General features: G+C 41.0%; 1 protein-coding gene across 3 annotated transcripts in view; it reads right to left on the bottom strand.

The window, feature by feature from the left end:
• The window catches only part of ADARB2 (adenosine deaminase RNA specific B2 (inactive)), a 324992-nt gene that overhangs the window by 113358 nt on the left and 191727 nt on the right, over positions 1 to 19907 (bottom strand). For all 3 annotated transcript variants that reach the window (XM_072854663.1, XM_072854665.1, XM_072854666.1), the window contains exon 2: positions 7052 to 7138. In XM_072854663.1, coding sequence (XP_072710764.1) covers positions 7052 to 7138 — 87 coding nt within the window. The remainder of the gene's footprint in view (positions 1 to 7051; positions 7139 to 19907) is intronic.

Here is a 19907-nt window from a genome sequence, read left to right as displayed (position 1 = left end):
TCCCATCAGAGCAATGTCTGCACTCATGCAAGTTGTTCCGCAGAAAGCAGCTCATTGCTTAGACATGAATAAAAATCATGGCTCAGTTGCATGTGTGGGGGCCCATTTGCAGGACTGGGTCTTTAAGCTCCCTTTCCTGGAAACCCTTCAGCACACACTGAGCCTCCAGCCTGTGTCTATGTCTCACCAAAGTTACTTGCAGACCTATGTGCTGCAGTGCTTTGCTGAGGCAGAACGTGACCTGACAAATTAAGGTCTTAGTTACTAGTTAATTTTTACTGTCTGAAGCTAAGGGGAAAGAATGAAGACAGGTGAGGAAGGAAAGAAAAAGAAATACACAATAGAAAAAGAAAAGTTTCATCACATGGCATTCAGCTGTATAAAATACGACATCTTTAAACCAGCCTCTCTGGAAATAAGACATTTAAAAGGTCATGTTAACTAAGATACAGGATAATGTGGTCTTTTCTCATTGAGTTCACAACTCTATTTATGGAAACTCTGATCTGAGGGGGAAGGAGATGCCAACTTTAACTTTCCTCTCTTTAGCCTGGCAGTGGCTTTGGCCAGCCATTTTCCACCATGACCCTTTCTCTTGTTTCCATCCCGCTCAGAATACACCTCTTTGGTTGTGTGCATTTGTTTAAGTAAAGGTGAAATATTTTGACTCGGAAATACTTTTTAGAAGGAAGCAGGTTTGGTTCTGTATTTCACACCTCCTCTCTCATCTTACCTAATAGCTTTTTACAGAGCCAATTATGGTACATAATGATGTTGTAGTCAGGAAGCATGAAAAGGAAGATAGATCTTGCTTCACACAATATTCAGGTTTGAAAAGAATTTGTATTGATTATGCACCACTGAATAGGAAAACTCAAGGGGTTATTTGTATTTATAATTCATATTGTCTTATTCCAGCTGTTTTTTCTTTCATAGTCAGAGAACCATAGATTTGTGAACATGAATGTGTGACCTTAACATCTTACCTTAATCACCCTCACTAAAACAGTGGTTAACTAAAAACATGACAACATAAAATAAACATTACTAGTTTGTCTTAAATTCTGTCTATGAAATTGTCTAGTCCAGGTTTTGGCCAACAGGGAGTTTGCACTGTTGTAGTGAAAAAAATGCAGAGATGCAAGTGTAAAACTTCCAGACATCAGGCACAAAGGCTACATGGACAATGTCGAGCGTGCACGACGGTGACGTGCGTCTATTTATGGTATGTTTTGGCCTAGTCGCAGTGAAGGAAATCCATGCAAGTATCCTTACAGTCAACCAGATTTCTAGAGGACCTGATCCTGAAACACGAGGAAATAGCTCAGTTCTTCACAGACCTCAGTGAGAGCTGCAGCAGGCCAAAAGTCATCATGGCATGTAAATCAGAGGCAGCCTAAATTCAGGGAGCGCCTCAGAAAATCTGTGAGCCTGATGGACTTGTGTGATACTTGGCAGCTGCTGGGCAATGTGAAATTACTTTATACTTTCAAGTATCTTTGAAATAGGAGGTCTTTGAAATGTGTCTTTTATGAGACCTCTGTGTAGCAGACATAAGATTACCTCTCTAATGGTGGCACATGTACTTATATTGTGAAAATCAGACAAAGCAGGCAAATGACACCAAACTACGTAAGATAAATACTGTAAGCAGCTGTAATAGAACAATCACAAGCAATTTTAGAAATGAAGAGCACTAAAAGGAAAGGGGTAAGTCAAAGGATGCACACAGGGAAAATGCAAAACTGTGGATCATTTTCAGTCCTGTTATCTCTCATAATGTTTTTGCTCTTGGGTTCCCAAAACACATTCTCTACATTTAGGAAAAAAAGATAATAAAATATGGTTCTTTTATGATGAAAGGTTGGAGAATAATGAAATTGTAAGGGGGGAGAGTTAAAAAAAGGAGAAAGAAAAATATTATAATATTTTGGCAATAGTTTCTAAGTTATTGTGTATTTCTAAAAAAAGTCCCACACTTCTGCACTATAATATCTCCTCAGGTAACTTTATTCATTGGTTTTTGCAGTTTCACAAGCAAGAGGAGACATTGCAATCTTGTATTTGCTTCAGTAATTGAATGGGAGAGAGGAAAGCAGTTAGTGAAATATATTTATTTATGCATTATTCCTCAGTCGTCTGTCTGCTCTTTCATGTTTTTCTCCTTTTGGTCATTATGCACAGTAGAGTTAACCTAGAGAGTCTGCATCATCAAGAGCTTTTCAGAACTATAATGCATCACTAATAATGACACTGCCTATGTCTCTGGGTCATAAGGGCTCTGCAGAACTAGCCATCCGATACTCCACGCTACATTTGAAGAGATAATATTGTTCCTGTTGAAGGTTATTCTGCTGCCAAGCCAACTTCCAGGGAGGATGGGAAAGGAGAGGTGGTAGGTGGCATCTTCATTTTGGCTGGCATCTTTACTATTGAATTACAAGGGGGAGTACATTATTGAAAAGCTATGATATTGAAAGAAAGAATTTGCAATCTCTGTAGTATAGCAAACTTCTGATTCAACTGATAGCTCTGACACAGGGAGTTACTGTCTTTAGAAATGTTTCGTAAACACCAGATTGCTACCAATGCATTTTCAACAATACAGGTAGGACTTAATTTTTATTTTTCTGCATTTTAATATCTAAACCCTGTTTGACCTGCTTATGTACAGTACATTTTTGCTGTCCATCTACATCACATTGACTGCAGAGGTTAGAAGGATTGACCTCCATAATTTCTGGCATACTTGAAAGTGAAAAAATTTAAATCAGAAGCAATAAGTATGAACCCAGCAGCCAGAGCCATGGTACCTTTGTCCAAGGTCAGCTACTACATCAAAGGCAATGTAGGGCAGTCTCCTCTTGCAAAGAAGATGGCGTTTTCATACACTTATTGAATCGACAGTGGAGGATTGGGAACTCTTCTGCTGGGATTTTTAGGTTTGTATTCTTGACTTTAGAATAATGAACTTGTAGCTAACCACAGAAATCACTCCTTCCTCTCTTCCATGAAAACACACAGATATGTATTTTTAAACCTTCATGAAAGAAGTCTACTTAAGGGAAACCGACCATGATCTCTCTGTTGCTGCTGAATCCTCCCCACCAGCTCACAGGGTTCAGGCTGTTTAAAACAGTATTGTTAGACTTTCTTGGTGTGTAACACCACACTGTGAAAGGAAGCATTAACAGTGCAAAAAAGTACAGGACTTTGCTTAAAGTGAAGATGGCAAATTTGTGAAAGGTGATTGCCATTGCCTCTAGCTGTTCCAGAACGAAGATACTATACTTTGCCCACCGTATTATCTGAAATAACTGTGAGATCCATGCACATCTAGTACAGCTCTTACCAATTAGGGAAATTATTCAAATGACCTAATGACCTGACTTAGATGATACTCAGACTCTGATGCTCTCTGTCCAAGTTAGCAAATAAATGTATGCAACAAAAACCGTGGGCAGCCCATGGCAGAAACGGCTCTAAGTACACGACTTAGTGAATCAAGACCAGACTATAGCTTAGCTTTAGGTGTGGGAGAAATCCAAACGATGGCCATAGACAAAGTTTTCAAAACAAAAACGGGAGGTTGATTCTGTGGGGGATTGCCTGGGGCTCTGACTGCTGGAAGGGGATATTCACTGTCCTCTTAGAGGCAGGGTCCCTGCTGTATCTCACACTGTGCAATCAAAAGCTCTGGTGCCTCATGCTGCCTGAGGCGGACTTTGACCAACATGCTCATAACTGAACATGCCTCTATACACTGAATCCGGGGCTGGGATTCATCCTACAAGACTGTTGCATTGGCTGAAATCCATGTTTGGGACCATCACCATCAGCTCCCTCTGCAGGCACTGGGGAGAGGTATACACCTCCAGAAGGGTGCTGCACTGAGTCTGTGCATACGGCAGTACTGCACAATGAGATCCCCAGGAATCATATGCTCCTGCCGGAGGTACACCCCAGATTTGCAAGTACCTGTGTCTGGTGATAGTCTGCCTTGATACCGTGACATAGTGTGGATGGAACGATTAAAGATCAGGGACAGGCAGAGGTCTGTAACATCATGAAAGGCAGGCAGGCAATGAACAGGGAATGATTATTCACTGTTTCATGCAATCCAAGCACTAGAGACAGCAGGCTTGAAACAATAAAAGGGTGCACTTTTTGACAACACACTAAATCACTGAACTCCCTGTTCCTGGCTCTGTTGAGATCAGAAGTATCAGTGGGCTCCGGAGAGGACTAGACAGGTCTGTTGATATCTAAGAAATATGATGATTCACGTGCAAAATCTAGGTGAGTAGATTTCTTGCTGGAAGATATACCGAGGGGAAGATAACCATTTAAATGTCCTTTTTCTCAATGCATCACTAACAGCAAATGTTGAAGACCGTGTACAGAGTTAAACTTCCTATTTCTAATCCTGTGTGACATTTCTTACATTCTTAGCTAACTTCGACTTCTGGGAATTAATAGAGTGGTCCTTTTCTCACATGTTCAGGATAAGGTCTTCATCAGTTTACCCAAAATGCCATTCCAAAGGTGCCTAGTGCCTTCGATACATCTTTCTAGTATTAGTTCATGGGTCATAAACCACAATAGTAGTGTCTATATGTTAATAATCACCAGTTGAAAATGCATGTGTAGTTAACCTGGCACGGTTCCCTTTGTAAAGAAGGCCTAAAGGAATGTGAAACAGGGTTTGAATCCATTTCAGCTAGTGGGACTCTGCCTATCGATACAGCACAGTCCGGGAAGGGGCACTCCCATAGGATGCTCAGTGAGCAGAAAACTACAGGGATAAGCAAACCACTTCTCTACCTTGCCAGCATTCTCCTAGGCTGCTGTTAAATTGTTAGCACAAAAGAAGGTTTCGCTTATTCAGAGACAAATTACTGAATTACAGAGGAAGCTGATGGGGATGGTCCCCAACATATGCATTTCAGCCAATGCAACAGTCTTGTAGGATGAATCCCAGCCCCGGATTCAGTGTATAGAGGCATGTTCAGTTATGAGCACGTTGGTCAAAGTCCGCCTCAGGCAGCATGAGGCACCAGAGCTTTTGATTGCACAGTGTGAGATACAGCAGGGACCCTGCCTCTAAGAGGACAGTGAATATCCCCTTCCAGCAGTCAGAGCCCCAGGCAATCCCCCACAGAATCAACCCCCCTGTTTTTGTTTTGAAAACTGTGTCTATTGCCATAATTTGGATTTCTCCCACACCTAAAGCTAAGCTATAGTCTGGTCCTGATTCAGGAAGGCATGTACTCAAAGCTGTTTTGGCCACTGAAGCTCTTTAAAATGCCAAGTTACTACACAGGTACATGTGTGTTATAAAAATTAGTGGGATTTATACCACTATACTAGAAGTGAACACTGAAATATGGCTGATTTTAAATTAATTCATCTTTTTTTTTTAAAGATTCTGATAGTAACACCTAAAAATGTGTTGCATGTGCTAAGAAACAAATTGCTGCTTTACCACTGGAGTGTATGTTTGACCCAAGAGAGGACTAGGCAGGATGTCCCTGAAAACAGTGAAATTTGCTATTTTTCTTTCAGAAAACACAGCTTACCCTGTCCATGTGAGCTATTTTAAAGCCAGTGCCAGCACGAAGCAGTCTTGGCATTACAGCAGTAATAAGAAAATGGTTTTACAGTGTTTGGCTTGTACAAACTTCCTACATTACCTAAAAATAACTAAGTAGCACATTTGGGAAACATTACACAGGAGGTGCCTGCACAAGCTCATCATGTGCATAATATGTTTCCTGTGTGCATTTCTCATATCTCCTCCTGAAAATGTAGCCTCCCTGAGACCAATTTTGAAGGATTTTCAGGATCTTTTTTGCCTTTGCTAAGATATGTAAAAACCTCCTGGTTCCTGTGCAGCAGAATGGTGTGATTCACCATTGACCATTCTGTCACCAAAACAGAGGGCTGTGCTCCTTCACTCCTTCACCAGCTATTCCCCTTGGTGCCGCACCATGATCAAACCAAGGCAGATTAGCAACAACGGGGAAAAAAGGCCCATTCCTCCCACCCACTGGCTCTAATAGGGCAACATGTCAGTGTGGTCTGGCTGGAAAAGAAACCCATCTGGTAGGTGATACTAAAACTCAGAGAGTTGCTCATTTGGTTCAGAAAGCTTCCCTCCCTTTTTTTAATGATTCAAGATGTGTTACAATAAGCAGGGCTGGATAACACACAATAATTGCTTCTAGGTGATAAATGGGAGGGTTTACTGAGGGTTATTCAGTTCTAACTGCACAATCCCGGACTTCTTGGTGTTTTGAAGACTTCACAACTCCTTCAAACCCAGCAGCATTTTCCTCCAGCTCTGCAGTCACGGGTTCAGGGGGTATCAGTGACTTTGTTCAGGTGTAAGGGCCCAAGAGAATCCGGTGGCTAATTTTTGGGTTACATCTAGTTTATTTAAGCCTGGTTAATCATCTCTTCTCAATTGGATTTGGTTTCTTTCTTTGTTTCTTTTTTTTCTTTTATTTTTGTTCTCCAGGTCATGTCACAGAAGTAGAAGAGAAAACAGTTTTTCAAGTAGAGGGCTTGTTCCTGCATTCTTTACTTTTGCAAAAGTCCATTTGTAATCAAGGAAATATAAATGGGGGGAAGACACAGCACCAAAATGTTCTGATTTTTAGGGACTGTGAGAAAAGCAAGTGAGCAAAATAATGTAACATAAATAGGAAAGGAAAAGGAGCTCCACAGTCCTGTAAACCTGAGTGTAAACATCTCCTTTTTGTAAGAATTTTTTCCTTTGTATTTGTGACACACCACTTACAGCCCCACCATGCCAGGGTCTGCACAGGGAAAAGTGGGCAGGTGAGCCGAGATTAACCCTTCCTTCACTGGAGATTGGAGAACGTGTTTGCACTCAGCATCAGGGAATTTTGCATTTTACATGAGGACTGGCCTTATCGCCTGTCAGTATTTTCAAATCCACCTCCTTTCCACAATTGCCCCTATACCGTAGAGCTTTTATCTTTAAACTTTATTATTCATCTGTCTATAAAGAAAAGAGACTGCTTACTTAAATTGTCTTCATCCTCCATGGTGGTTGTGCCAGGACTCAGATATTTGAAGGGCGCTATGAAGGTTGACAGTATGCTTACTTTTTCTAGAAGAAAACAGAAGAAAAGAGACATATAAAATCAGTATTTTGTCAGTGCATTCTGATCCACTCCACACTTTTTCTCAGGTGAAAACATCTTGTCAAGTCTGTTTCTTTTTTGTTTTTGCCTGACTCTACAGCCCCAACCAAAATTCACAGAACTGCAATACGTTTATTACAGCTGGCCCGTGCAAATACCAAACGCACGTCCCTCCTGGTTCCTGCCCCTGTGTAGTGCTCCTTGGCCATGCTTCCCAGGACTGGTGCCCGAGCACTGCAGGGCTGGGAATGCGGGATACTTGAGCTGGTCCAGCTGGGAATGGGGGAGGAGGGTGAGAGCTGGAGGCGGTCAGCCCTGGGAGGAGGACATGAGGGACCGCTCTAATGGATGAGACCACCAGCCCACCTCCTCTTGTTTCCTCTCCCTGACAGAGGCTGAACCAGAAGTCTCAGAGAAAGCTCAAGTGCTGATGGCACAAGAGACTACAACTGCTTCTAATTCTTCTAGAAATCATTGATTGGATTTTTGGAAAACCTTTATGGTGCACACAGGAAGCTATTATCCAAAGAATAAGAATCCCATTTGCAATCCATCTTATTCACATTCATATTAAGTGTAGCTCCTTCTACGTGCAGTTTCTGTTTATCCTGCAGATAGTAGATGGCACAGAAATTTACTTCCAGTGCCACGATCAGCCTCTGCATTAGCATTAGATGCCAGGACAGATTCAGCAAAATGAGAACTGATACTGATTTACACTAGCTCAAAATCTGGCTCAGGATTTATCTATAGGGAAAAGTTGCTATTAAACACTAGAAACAGGGATACAGTGAAGTTACGTGTTTTATTTAGTTTGTTAACTAGTTTATTTAGTTTGTTGTTCAGTTTGTTTAGGCTGAATTCCTCCTGAGAAACTCTGGGTACTTTGCTGAGGACCTACATCAACAGGGTGTCTACCTTAGGGAGCAGAAGAAACGAAGGTGATTCATAGCTTTGAAGGACTTAGTTGCTTTCCTAAAGTACTTCTCTGCTTAGAAAGCCTCAGTTAGGTGGAAATGCTCTGAATCCTGCACATTGTTAACAATGCTGGGCTTTCATCTTGTGGTAGAAGCATCAAAAACCAAACCAAGAATGTCTCCTTTCAAGTGACACAGGAAAAATGATTTCCATAAAGACTTTCTTTATTGGTGAGAAAGTATTTCTCTGAATTTCCTTAAAGTACCTGGCTGCTAATCTACCACTGGTCTGGAAGGCATTCCAGCTGAAGAGCTCTTAAACTTTTTCAGCAGCACATCTGTTAGCTTTTTGGCCTGGTTCTTCCTACATTTGCAAATAATCCTTGCTCTTGTTAAAGACTGTTATCAGAATCCATCAAAAATTACTGCAGATGTTTGCCCTTAGCTAGGTAACACTACAGCTCAACTCTATTATGAAAAAGCACAGTAAAAGCTGACTGCTCTTTGTTAAGTAAATACAATAAGTGGAATAAAAGATTGCCTGAAGAAAACCTTTTTCTGTCCAGAAACCTTTCAACCCAGACTAATATATAATTAGAGCACAAATTAGCCTCCTTGAATTGCAATTTCATTAAGGGATTGTAGGGATGTCATGAACCAAAAGAATGAAGCTATTTATGAACGCTTTAGCCAAAAGATTTTCCTAAGTGAATACTTTGACACTTTTTGCTAAGATGTTGCTCACTGAGAAATGTGGTATCTCTGTACAACACTATCTCAGCGCGTGTGAGACTGTTGGGTTGTGGTCAGGATAAAAGCTGTTATTCACTCCAGACTTTCTCAAACAGTTTCTCTGATCAAAGTGAAAAGAGCGTAGGCTTTTGGGACCTAATCCAAAAGCTACATTTGGTAAGGGGAACGCTTCAGATGATAGATGTAGGATCAGGGCAGCCCTTGGCTTCAGCACCAGCAACGACTGTTGTGTCTGGATACTGAGATGCAGTGAGCTGAAGTGTACTCTGCCTGTGCCTGACTGCTGATGGCTGTCAGATCTTCAGAACCAACCCTCAAGACACTGGATGTCGTACACATACTTAAGGCTTTTTTGTTGAGAAAATCTTCTCTCTTCTCATAGAGAGATAATCCATTAACCAAGCACTGAGGACATGTGCTTTCTTGCTGAGGTTGCTAATGCCTACTCCTGTCCCCAATCAAAAAGCAAAACCATGTAGTTTTATACTATACTATTATTAGGTAAAGGAATATTCTATGATTTATCTTTCACCCCAACCAATTTTGTGCAATCAATAGGTGAGATTTACAATATGGATTTGAAATTTATCAAATTATTTTCCCTTTTGCCTTAAGGGACCCTTTAGCCATCTTAAGCTCTTGTTGTTATTGTTTCCCACCTGTCCCCAAAGACCTTGCTGGTGCCTTTGCTTTGTGTGGCAGAGAAATGGGATGGCCTGCAAAATTTACTGCACTCTCAGAGCAGCAATGGATGGGTTTGTGACAACCAAACTCCAGCAGGCCCTAATAACAGGATATCCTTCAATCAATATGGATGATAAAGATTATAATTTAATATTTCAATCCATTGGTTGAGCAATGGAAGATTTTGTGTGTGTCTGGAAGGAGGAAGAGGGCAGGGTTTTTGAGTGAGCGATGTAAGAAGAGAAGAGCTGTAGTATGCACGTAGTACGGATGAATTATCGAGCCTATGGAGGAGGGGAAGATAGATGACAGGATAATTAAATGTAGGTGTTTGCAGGGAAATAATCTGGCTAGGTATAAAACTATTGGTATGATTGTGCACTTCCATTGTTTGCACGTTACTGCCAATTAGCATTTATATACCATAGGACACTACTTCAACTTTATTGTCAATGGTGAAATTCAGTGTTATTTTTGTTTACCAGTTCAGAACAAGATTAGGAGAGTTGTGTATTCACACTTTACCGTCCTTGTGTATTTTAATGTCCATCACAATTAGTCTTATTTCCAGCACTTCGATGAAAGCTTACGAATAAGAATAAAGGACGTGGATGGATAGGAGAAAAACATACGGAGAAATACCTTTAAAGCCTCCTTTTTTCTCTCACTCTCTTCTCCTTCTATGATCTTTTTTTTTTCCCCCAAAATAAGCAACATCAGGTAGCCCCAGATTAGAGTGGCTATTTTTACTTTATAATTGTAAATGTTCTCTGTATTTGTCTGAGGAAATTATTTTTCAAGGCTAGGAGAGAGGGTCTAAGAGAAGAAAACAAGACATTTCAAAACCTCTTTTCTCCAGAACGGCAGAATACATAACCCTACATTTACGAGAACCAATACAAGGAGCTATTATTGCTTGCATTACAATTGTACCAAAAGCCTCCGATGACATGAAGGAGCTATTTCATGAGGGCCTACATGGACACAAAGGAAGCTGTGTTTACAATGGAAATTGAGAGACAAGAGCAGGTACAGTGAGATTTATTTCTAGCCACCCTGGCACACTAACGCAAGACGATAGCATCATATTTTGTAGCGTATTCACTATGAAAACTTCCTTCCAAGTGACACCAAGTGGAACTCTGCTCCAGCACCCTAAGCACAAAAATCACCATTTCTCCTGATGAAAAGCCCATTATAGGAAGAACCCTCACTCTCCTCTATTTTGGGATGGAAAAGGATTTCAGTTCACGCTTCTTAAGTATATATTTTCCAACAACAGCAAGTAGGTAAAAAATAATCATGAATACTGTTTTGACAGTAGACATAAATTTTTTAAACAAATCAAAAAACCATCGGCCAAGATATATTTTGCATTAAAACCAGAAAATTATTTAGTCCAAATGATTCAGCAAAGCCTGGCATATAAGGCAGCCAAGTTTCTGCTAAAATCTGCTCCTTTTGTGAAGTTGCTTGTGCCCTGTGGATGCAGTCAGAAGACTGGCCACAGGTCCCGTAAATACGCTTTTATTGTGAACACAAGAGTACACATATACAGCTGTAAACAGCATTCGTGCCCTTCATACCTATCAGTATTTAAAGGGCACCAGACAATACAGCTTGATCATCAGACGTACTGAAGTTCTTTCACTCTCAGTCACCTGAATAAAAGCAATGGGAATGGTAGGAGCTCAACACTTTTAAAAATCAGGCCTTATACATGTGGGACAAATTGTTTAGCTTTAAGAAGAGCAGACTGAGTAGGGTCATAACAACAGTCTTCAAATACATAAAAGCTGCTGCATGGAAGAAAGGACTAAACTGCATTCCATGTGCATTAACACAACTAGAAGTAATGGACTTATATTGTACCAAGGAAAATTAACTTTAGACATTAAAAAACCTTCCTAACAGTAAGGATAGTGCAGCACTGGAATAGATTGTCTCGTGGGGAGGTGGAGGAGCCATTGGTGCTGAAGGGCTGTAGGAAGATGGTTGGCATCAGCAGGATGTTGCACCTGTCCTTAGGTCCATCCCTTGTAGTCTCTCCCTTATCCTTGTGGACCCCAGCAGAAAAACTCATCCTGGCCTTGAGATCACGCAGCAGGTTCTAGCTCAAACTTGGAAAAGTGAGTAGTATTTGCTAATATTAGCTAATCTCTGAGCAGAAGCTTGTGGCATGCTCTTTTGCTTGGCAGCTAATGAGCACTATTAATAATTGTTTTTTAAAATGCAACTTCTGAACACAAGAAGGATTAGACAGATGGCTACCAGTAGTTTGCCAGATCAGCGTTAGCAATGTTTTACTGAATTAGTTTCATTCTCATATTCTAATTGATTGCCATAAGCTACTTTATTTGTCAGAGGTTTCTTTGACAGTATTCTTTTAAAAACACAATGCGGACATTATAAACCAGTCCTAAATAATTCGTTTGGTTTGCATGGAGTATGAAATTACTCAGGAAGGGTCAATTCTGATGCAATAATGTAAACTCAGCTGCAAAACCTCTTGAAAAAACAACTTATTTTTATTTCTCTAAAGCAGTATTTGCAGCTACTTAAATAGTTACATTTTTACAGTTGTGTCAGCCTTGATTTATTTTGAAAGGGGGGATACAGGGAGGGAAGAGAGCCTGCACGTCAGGAGATGATTCTCTATTTTCCTTCTCATATCTTAGTCAGTTCAGGCTTGGGCTGACAGTGATTGGCAGGATGAGGGGATTCTTTACACAAAAGAAAAATACAGCAAATTTGTGGGGAAAATAGCAATGTCTTTAAAGCACAGCACTTATGAGAAGGCCTCACAGCCTTCTAAATTATGGCTTGTACAGCCACCATGCTGCATCATTTAGTTTAAGCAGCCAGTTTCCAGATAGGGATTTACTGGCTTGGTGTCAGAATCAGCCTTTACAGCTGAATTCGAGAACCAGCCATCCAGTCACGAGTTACCAAGTGTGCAGGGCTGCAGCAGCATTGCCCAAGTGCTTTTGGTTTCACAGACAAGGGGGAAGGCTCTGTGCGATGCTCTTTTATACCCACCCTGGCAAAGCTGTGCTGGGGTGCCTGTGAATGACCACCACGGTACCGGTGGGGCTGGGAGGACCGTCTCTGTCCATCCCCTCTAGCCGTGGTGTTTAAGTTAGAGGCGTGGCTGCCCGAAACACCTTCAGATGGCTTGTGTTTCTGTACAGACACAACAGCAGCTTTGGCACGGCTGTGTGCCCAGTGCAGGAGTTCCAGTTTGGTGCCTTGCATTGCACAGGATAAATTCAAGCCTGCATATATTTGCAAGGAGCTATTAACATATGCCCATTCCTCCTTGGTTTTCATTTTGGTCTCTCACTGCTACACTGGGAGATCTGAAGGTGAAGCCTTGATGGCATCATGAGCCCTTGAGATCCATTGGTCAATGCAGTTGGTACTGGAGGATATGAAAGGGTTAAAATATGTGGGATGGTTTCTCTCTGCAGATCTGCTGCTTGGCGTCCCTGGGAGTGTGGCCTCTGAAGTGGACAGTTACTAAAGATCTGCTTTTTGTAACTGATTTTCAATCCAAGGCTTTTACTGTTCCCACCCTGGCCCATGTGGGAACAGTAAGGAAAGCTTTTCTTGGAGATAGCAGAGGAATATACTGAGAGAAAAGCCTTCTGGTTAAATAAGATTTTTTGCCTGGAACACTTTTCATAAAAGCAGAGAGACAAGTTAATATTCAGATTAAGGAATTTAGGTTTTTAAAAGAAAAAAAGTGTATTCAGCATTACTGGTTTTGTTCTCTGCTTCAGCAGGGACCTGAAAAGAAGATGTGAAATATCAGAACACATTTTTTCTTGTCTGATAACCAAAGGGAAGAAAAAAACAGGGAACATTTGGATAGTCAGAGTTTCAGGAGAAGGCTTTCAGCAGCACAAGGCAGGTTGTGCTTTGAGTCAGAGGTGTGAACCCAGAGCCATGAAATCTTCCTCTAAAATGGGGCAACAAGCTGCTCAGTAAGATGCAGCGCCCACGCACAAAAGCACCTGTCCCCGTGCCTTGCCTGGAAGTTGATCGTGGCCTGCCAAGTGCAGGGGTCTGCTGTAAATAGATCTACTTGCTGCCTTTATCATTTATTTAACTAGTTCTTGGGGCAGATAATATCTTTCTGCTCTATTGTTGTTCAGTGCTTAGCAAAATGGGATCCTTGTCCAAGATGAGAGCTCTGAAATGCCATTATATTAAATAGCAATAACAGTTTATGGTATTATGATACTGCAGAGAACATTGAATGTGAAACATCAGTTAGCTCAGGGGGCTGGCAACTGGACTAATCTTTTTACCTCTGTGCATCCTGTTCTGGCTGTTTACTGACCCAGAACTGCTACCCTTGGAAAGCTTTTGGGGAAGCTATGTGAAATGTTTTGCCAGTGATGATCAAACCCCTGACATGCAGGGGTAGGTTCATGCCCTGTGCTCTGGCCGCTCTGCAGCCCTGCATCCCACCAGGGCCTCTGCACGTGGCCACGCTCCTTTACTCTGAGGTCAAAGTAACTTCTAGTTTATCACTTAGGAAGCAGAAAGGGCCAGCAATAAAGCCACGTGTGTGATTTGTATGGATCTGTCCAATATGATTTGAGATACAGGATATATCCTCTGGGATATGTTTAATTGATCACATCAGGGGCCTTAGCCAATGTATGCAGCATCTGCGACATATTGTTTCTTTCCACAGTGGCATGTCCTACAGCTTTCTTCTCCTCCTTTCCCAGAGATAGTGGGTTTTAGCTGCAGTTTCACTGTATGAAATAGGCGTTTGAGTAGATAAATCTCAGGGACACTATCTCAGCGCTCCGTAACAGCCCACTCCAAGCTCCTTTACCATGAAAGACCATTTACAGAATGAAACACGTTGTGTTGTGAAATATTAGTTTCTTATTACTTCTACTAAAGAGCAAAGTAAGTAAAAACACAAGGTGGTTGATGGATTTTTTCATAAGAAAGGCAATGTGTATATGTGTTGTTCTCTATTAGATTCCACAGAAATCAATCTGAAATCTAGTTCAGCCTAGTAAAATTAGATCTAAAACTATTTAATTTTGTTGCAAGAGTGTTTTTCTCTCCTGATGCCTTGCTTGAGGACACATAGAGATAAAAACTCTTGAGTTATTATCAGTTTATGTGCATCTCCGTCTGTCTGTGGAGTGTACTATATTATGTATTTTCTAAGTAAGTGATCTGGCTGTGGCTTGGAGATGGCAGTCTAAAAATCACGTCTTCGCAAGCTTCTTATGCTATTTGAACATGCATTTTGGAAATATATTTATTTTGCATTCTCTATACTGACAGGCTTTTTTTCCTCTTTTTTCCCTCCCTTTTTTGGGATGTCATCACTTCAGAAAACAGGAGAAGCACAAGAGAAAATGATTATGTAAAAACCATCAGTGTTCAGCTCTGTGTGCTGAAGTCTTGCAATGGAGACCATAAAAACAGCCAGTAGATTTATTAAGCATATAATAAATCTGCATGATTAACATTATCTATGACTATTTGATTGTATGCCAGCTGCATATCAAACAGTATTATCAACGAGCATCTGTCTACACATTTAAGGCAAACTGAAGATCTTCTTCAGTCACATGGGAAACTAGTTTGGCCAGTATTAAGGCGAACAGGCTAATTTCTCATTAGGCTGCGTTGACATACAAGTCTGCACTACTTAAGGAGCCTTAGCTAAACTGGGGCAGAAAACTATGTGATAATGTTCAGTTTGGCTTAAGAGAGGTTTGCTCATCACTAATTTAAACCTGTTAACTGAATTATGGCCATGTGAAACACGAGTGGTCTATGCCAAAGCAAGAGTACCAACGTTAGCACAGATATTTAAAAGGACTTCTGGAACCAGTGGAGCTGAGGTATGGGGAGGTGAAGCAGCTGTCTATGCAGGCATTACTACAGACTGCATCTCAGGACCATGCATGGAGAAGGACATAGAAGATGCAAAACTCTGTGCTGCACTACCTGATTTTGAAAGGTTTTACCACCTTCTGAAACCAGCAGTCCACTCGGGTACATAAAGTCTAAGGTGGAGCTGAGCTGTTAAAGCCCAACTTCAGTTCTCCAAACTCTAAGTCTCCAAGTTCAGCCATCACCTGAGGGACTTAGAGTGTCTTAACAACCCAAGGAGGGACTCACTTCACCTTCTGAGAGGAGGCACCGACATGGACATGTACAGATAAATGCCTGCTGAGATAAGTACAATAAATCTCTCTCAGAAGGTGCTTATTCCTTTTACTGGGGACCTGGACTGTTGATTTGGACTAAAAGACTAACTTGTAGAGGTCCAAAGTTAGGAGAGATGATTTCTACTCTACCTTGGACATCTACGTTGTTGCCAGGAAGTCTTGACCTGTGTTCTGGTGGGTGTTATCAGCGGCTGTTGCTGGATCATATGGTGCTGAGGGAGATGTCCTGCTTCCCTGAGCAATGCAGCCCCAGCAAGAAGGTTCTGCTGTTGACACGTTTTCTTGATACTGTTTCAGTCCTTGATCTTCATATAGGTTTGAGTAAGGAACTGGGTTGTGTGTTACTGAAGAAGGGATCAGGACTTCTTTATGCCCACAGAGCTCATGCTGAGGGCACTCAAAGAATTGCAAACATTAGGATTTATTGTACATGGAGAAACTGTAAGAAGATGTTTGTATAGGTGCAGTGTAGAAGAACAGCTAAGTATTTCTTTTACACTTTACAAGATGATAGTTTCACTGTATAACGTGTGGATCACCTAACATGGGCATAATGATGTTTTTCACCTTAACACAAACCTCTCTTTTAGTTCTTCTAAGATACCAGTTTCCAATCTGCAGTAATGCCTACAAATGAACATGCAGATATAGCTGTTCATCTCCTCTCCATAACTGACGAAAGGACCAACATGAAACGGCCCCAGCCAAGGACAGACATTGCCATTGAGCCTGTCAGCACTCCCCTTTGAGCTGTAACCCCCTCCTTCCCAAACTGAATACCTGCTTAAGCATCAGGAAATGAATGGCCTGCATCAGAAAGGTCCAGTCAGCAATTAGTGATGAAAGGCTTTGTTTAATCTGCTCTCTGTTCATCTACTGTGAGCCAGCCAAGTATGACCTCTTTCCCTTGTACTTCCATAATAATGCATATTTAACCTGAATCCTGCCCTGATTTACCTTTTATAACATGAGGCAGTCTTGTGTTAACCAATCTGTCTGTGGGCAGAAAGTTAAACGCACTGCCGTTATAATTTAGGAATGCTTTTACTGGGATACATGTGCTTATTGAGAGCAAACAATTAACTCCAAGTGATGTAAGAGGGCTGAGATTTACAGGGCTTTCTCAGACAAGATGCTACTGACAGAAGTCAGGTCTGCTAATTGAGCCAGTTATTTAAGTATTTAGGCATTTAAATTCCCATTTGACCCTGTGGGAGCTGAGACAGCTAAAAGGAGTTAGGGGCTGCCCTGGGGCTGTCCCAGGTGTTGCTGGTATTACAGTGCCATTTACTACAAAGCAACTGCTCCAGTTTCACCTGTTAACACATGAGCCTTTAATATTTATTAAGCTTTCCATCACAGCTCGCAGAGAGTCTGAAAGCTTCAGGTTCATCATTGCTACGTTGTTAGTATTTTCTTTTTACCTTTTCAGTCTTTATTCAATCACAGCACAAATGGCTTCAAACCTATCCCTCAATTAAGAGTGGTGACAAAGGAAAAGTTGGCTAAAGCTTTACAAGGAAGGCTACGTTTTCAGGGTGATGCAAAGGAAACTTGACACCTGACTCCCATTAACAATAATAATGGGGGCTATGCATCTAAGTCTTTCTGCATTGTGCTGACATTGTACCCTTGAATGTTAGTACAGTCCAATAATTCTCCAAAGATGAGGCAGCTTATTTTCTCTGCCATTGCTGCTTTGCTGGCATTTTTATGGCATTCCCAGAAGTACTACCTGTCAGAGTTAGTACTTCCAAGGATGGCATTGCTTTGGGGTGACTGAGGATTGATGTAATTAAAGAGAAAGCAGTCTACTGCTTGCCTGTGGGTATTTAATATCAAGCGTTGCACTGCACAGCTACGATTGATGACTTAAATGATGACAAAGTTGGGCTGATCTGTATGTGCAACAGTGATTCGAACCGGGAGTTCAGGGAGGTGAGTTCTGTATTTTAGGCTAAGAGAATTCTGAGAATGTTGCAGAAATGGAGCTTTCTAGGAAAACTGCAACTTCTCATGAGCAATTTAATAACATCACTGAAAACTCCCAGAGACTAGTCACAGAAAGGGACAAGAAAGACAGTTATTTGGAAAAGAACAGGAAATATTAAAAGTATGTGATATTACATCATTGAATAAATCCACTGGGTGCAGTTGTTGTTGTCTTAAGTGGGATTATCCGATTAAATCTACACATGCTTTTGTACATATCCACATCTGGAGCAGTCACTGCAGGTTTTCTTCATAGTCAGTGAAGACTTAGTCAATATAGCCTGTGGCATTAGAGTACATTCATTTCATCCTAAAGTAAGTATGTGTTAGTCCTGTTCTGTAACTTGAACATGTGAAATATCAGGCATATTATTATCTCTGTTTACCCCTTAATAAACTGATGAAGTGGTAAAATGTGATAGGAAAGCTGCTCTTTAACACCGCAGACAGAGTTTGATAAGGATGGTCTGGGAACATAAAACAGCTCTTTGTGCAGAAAGAAGAGGAATCTGATTCTTCTCTTCCCTGCTATAATGTCCATAAACTCCAATTACGTTTATAACTTTGTATTAAATTAAATATGTTATTTTACACAAGCACTTTAAAAGTCTACTAAATATCCAATAACAGTTTTCTTTATTCCTTCATTAGCAGCTGCCATGGCAGCAGGACTTGCACAAGAACGAAAGTGATTTAGTGCATTGATTTGCAGCTGGCACGGCCCTCTGTTCTCAAACAGAACTGATTAGCTTAGCAGGAAAGTGCCATTTACTTTTTATCGCATTTCTTTTCTACTCATCTCCCTTCGGTGGCTGCCAAGAGGAACAGCAGAACTGTAACCTCCTGAGCTTACTTTCTTCAGCTCCAAATTCTGCAATTCTGAGGACTAATTTGTCTGGATGGTGGTGCAGCATCAATACGCATGCCAGGGTTACTGCTTTGGTATGCTGAAAACAGGCCCCAGTGAGCTCTTTCAGGCTGTTTCTACACAAAATTAACCCTGACTATGACAATCCTGTATGTATCAAAAAGTCCCATCTAAACCAGGACTTTAGGGGTTTTTTTGTTTTCACCATTTACCGGAAAAGCTAATAGGACACTAAGGCATAATATCTAGCTGGGAAGATTTCTCCTGAGTATGTCACTTTTCCTTCATAGACTGACCCTAGGGCTTGCCTTCTAATACATAACATTTGGAGGACTGTGTATACACTTCTGCACCTCTGATCTTCTGTGTATTGAAGCTGCTGGGGAAACTCTTGATTCACCAGTTAAAAGTAAAGATTTTCTGCAGCACAGAATTACTAGCAGCTGCAGTAAAAACAGTGGGAGTCATTGAATTAGCAATTATTTTCCCTTGAAGACCAATTCATGACAGAAGTTCAGTTTGCTTTGGATAAGACTCCGTAATTTCACGGGTCAGATCCTCAGCTGGAGTGAGTCTGTGTGGCTTTATTGAAGTCCACGAACATACACGGAGTCATACCAGCTGAGGTCAGTGGAATAACAGTTTCAAACCAGTTAAGGATCTGATCCCATAAACTTATCATGACTATTCAGTCTCGTTAGTTCTTCACAGTTCTCATGCAAACTGGTCAAAAATTCCACAAAGTTAAAGCTTCTCAGGGGTGTTAGATATTTTCAAGTCTGTTTTTACTGAGAAATAAGAAGAAAAAAATAGGAATGGGTGGGAGGCTGAAAACCGTGGTTCAGAGTTATTTCTGGAAACAAAGATGAAGAGATAAAGAACGGAGAGAGAATTTCCTTCCGACTTTCTAGCTGAAATTCACTCTTAATAATATTAATCCTTTTGGACTCTTTACAGTTAGCAGAGATGAAAAGGCTAATCTCTGCCTCTTCTACACTGGAGGTTCCATTAGTTCTACTAAATAGCTGGTGCAGCACCAGAGAAAGAAGTACATATGCATTTACCTCCCTTCTCCTTTGATCTCAGCAAGAGATTATAAAACAGCTCCCATGCTCTGTTCTTTCATTTTAAAATGCAAAAGCAATCTAAAACTTTCTTCCCTCTGGCACAGGAAATCCTGGTGAGGAGAGGGCCCCTTTACTAGAAAATGTATAGCTCACACTCTTCAAATATATCTAACTCCATTAGTCATGTGAATTCAGTATCTTTTATTCCCTCTTACGAGCCATCTTCCCTCTTTCCACAA

This window comes from Ciconia boyciana, chromosome 2 (assembly GCF_034638445.1).
Source record: "Ciconia boyciana chromosome 2, ASM3463844v1, whole genome shotgun sequence".
NCBI classification, from domain to species: domain Eukaryota; kingdom Metazoa; phylum Chordata; class Aves; order Ciconiiformes; family Ciconiidae; genus Ciconia; species Ciconia boyciana.
The sequence above is the reverse complement of the archived record's forward strand: the minus strand, read 5'-3'. Positions and strand labels throughout refer to the sequence as shown.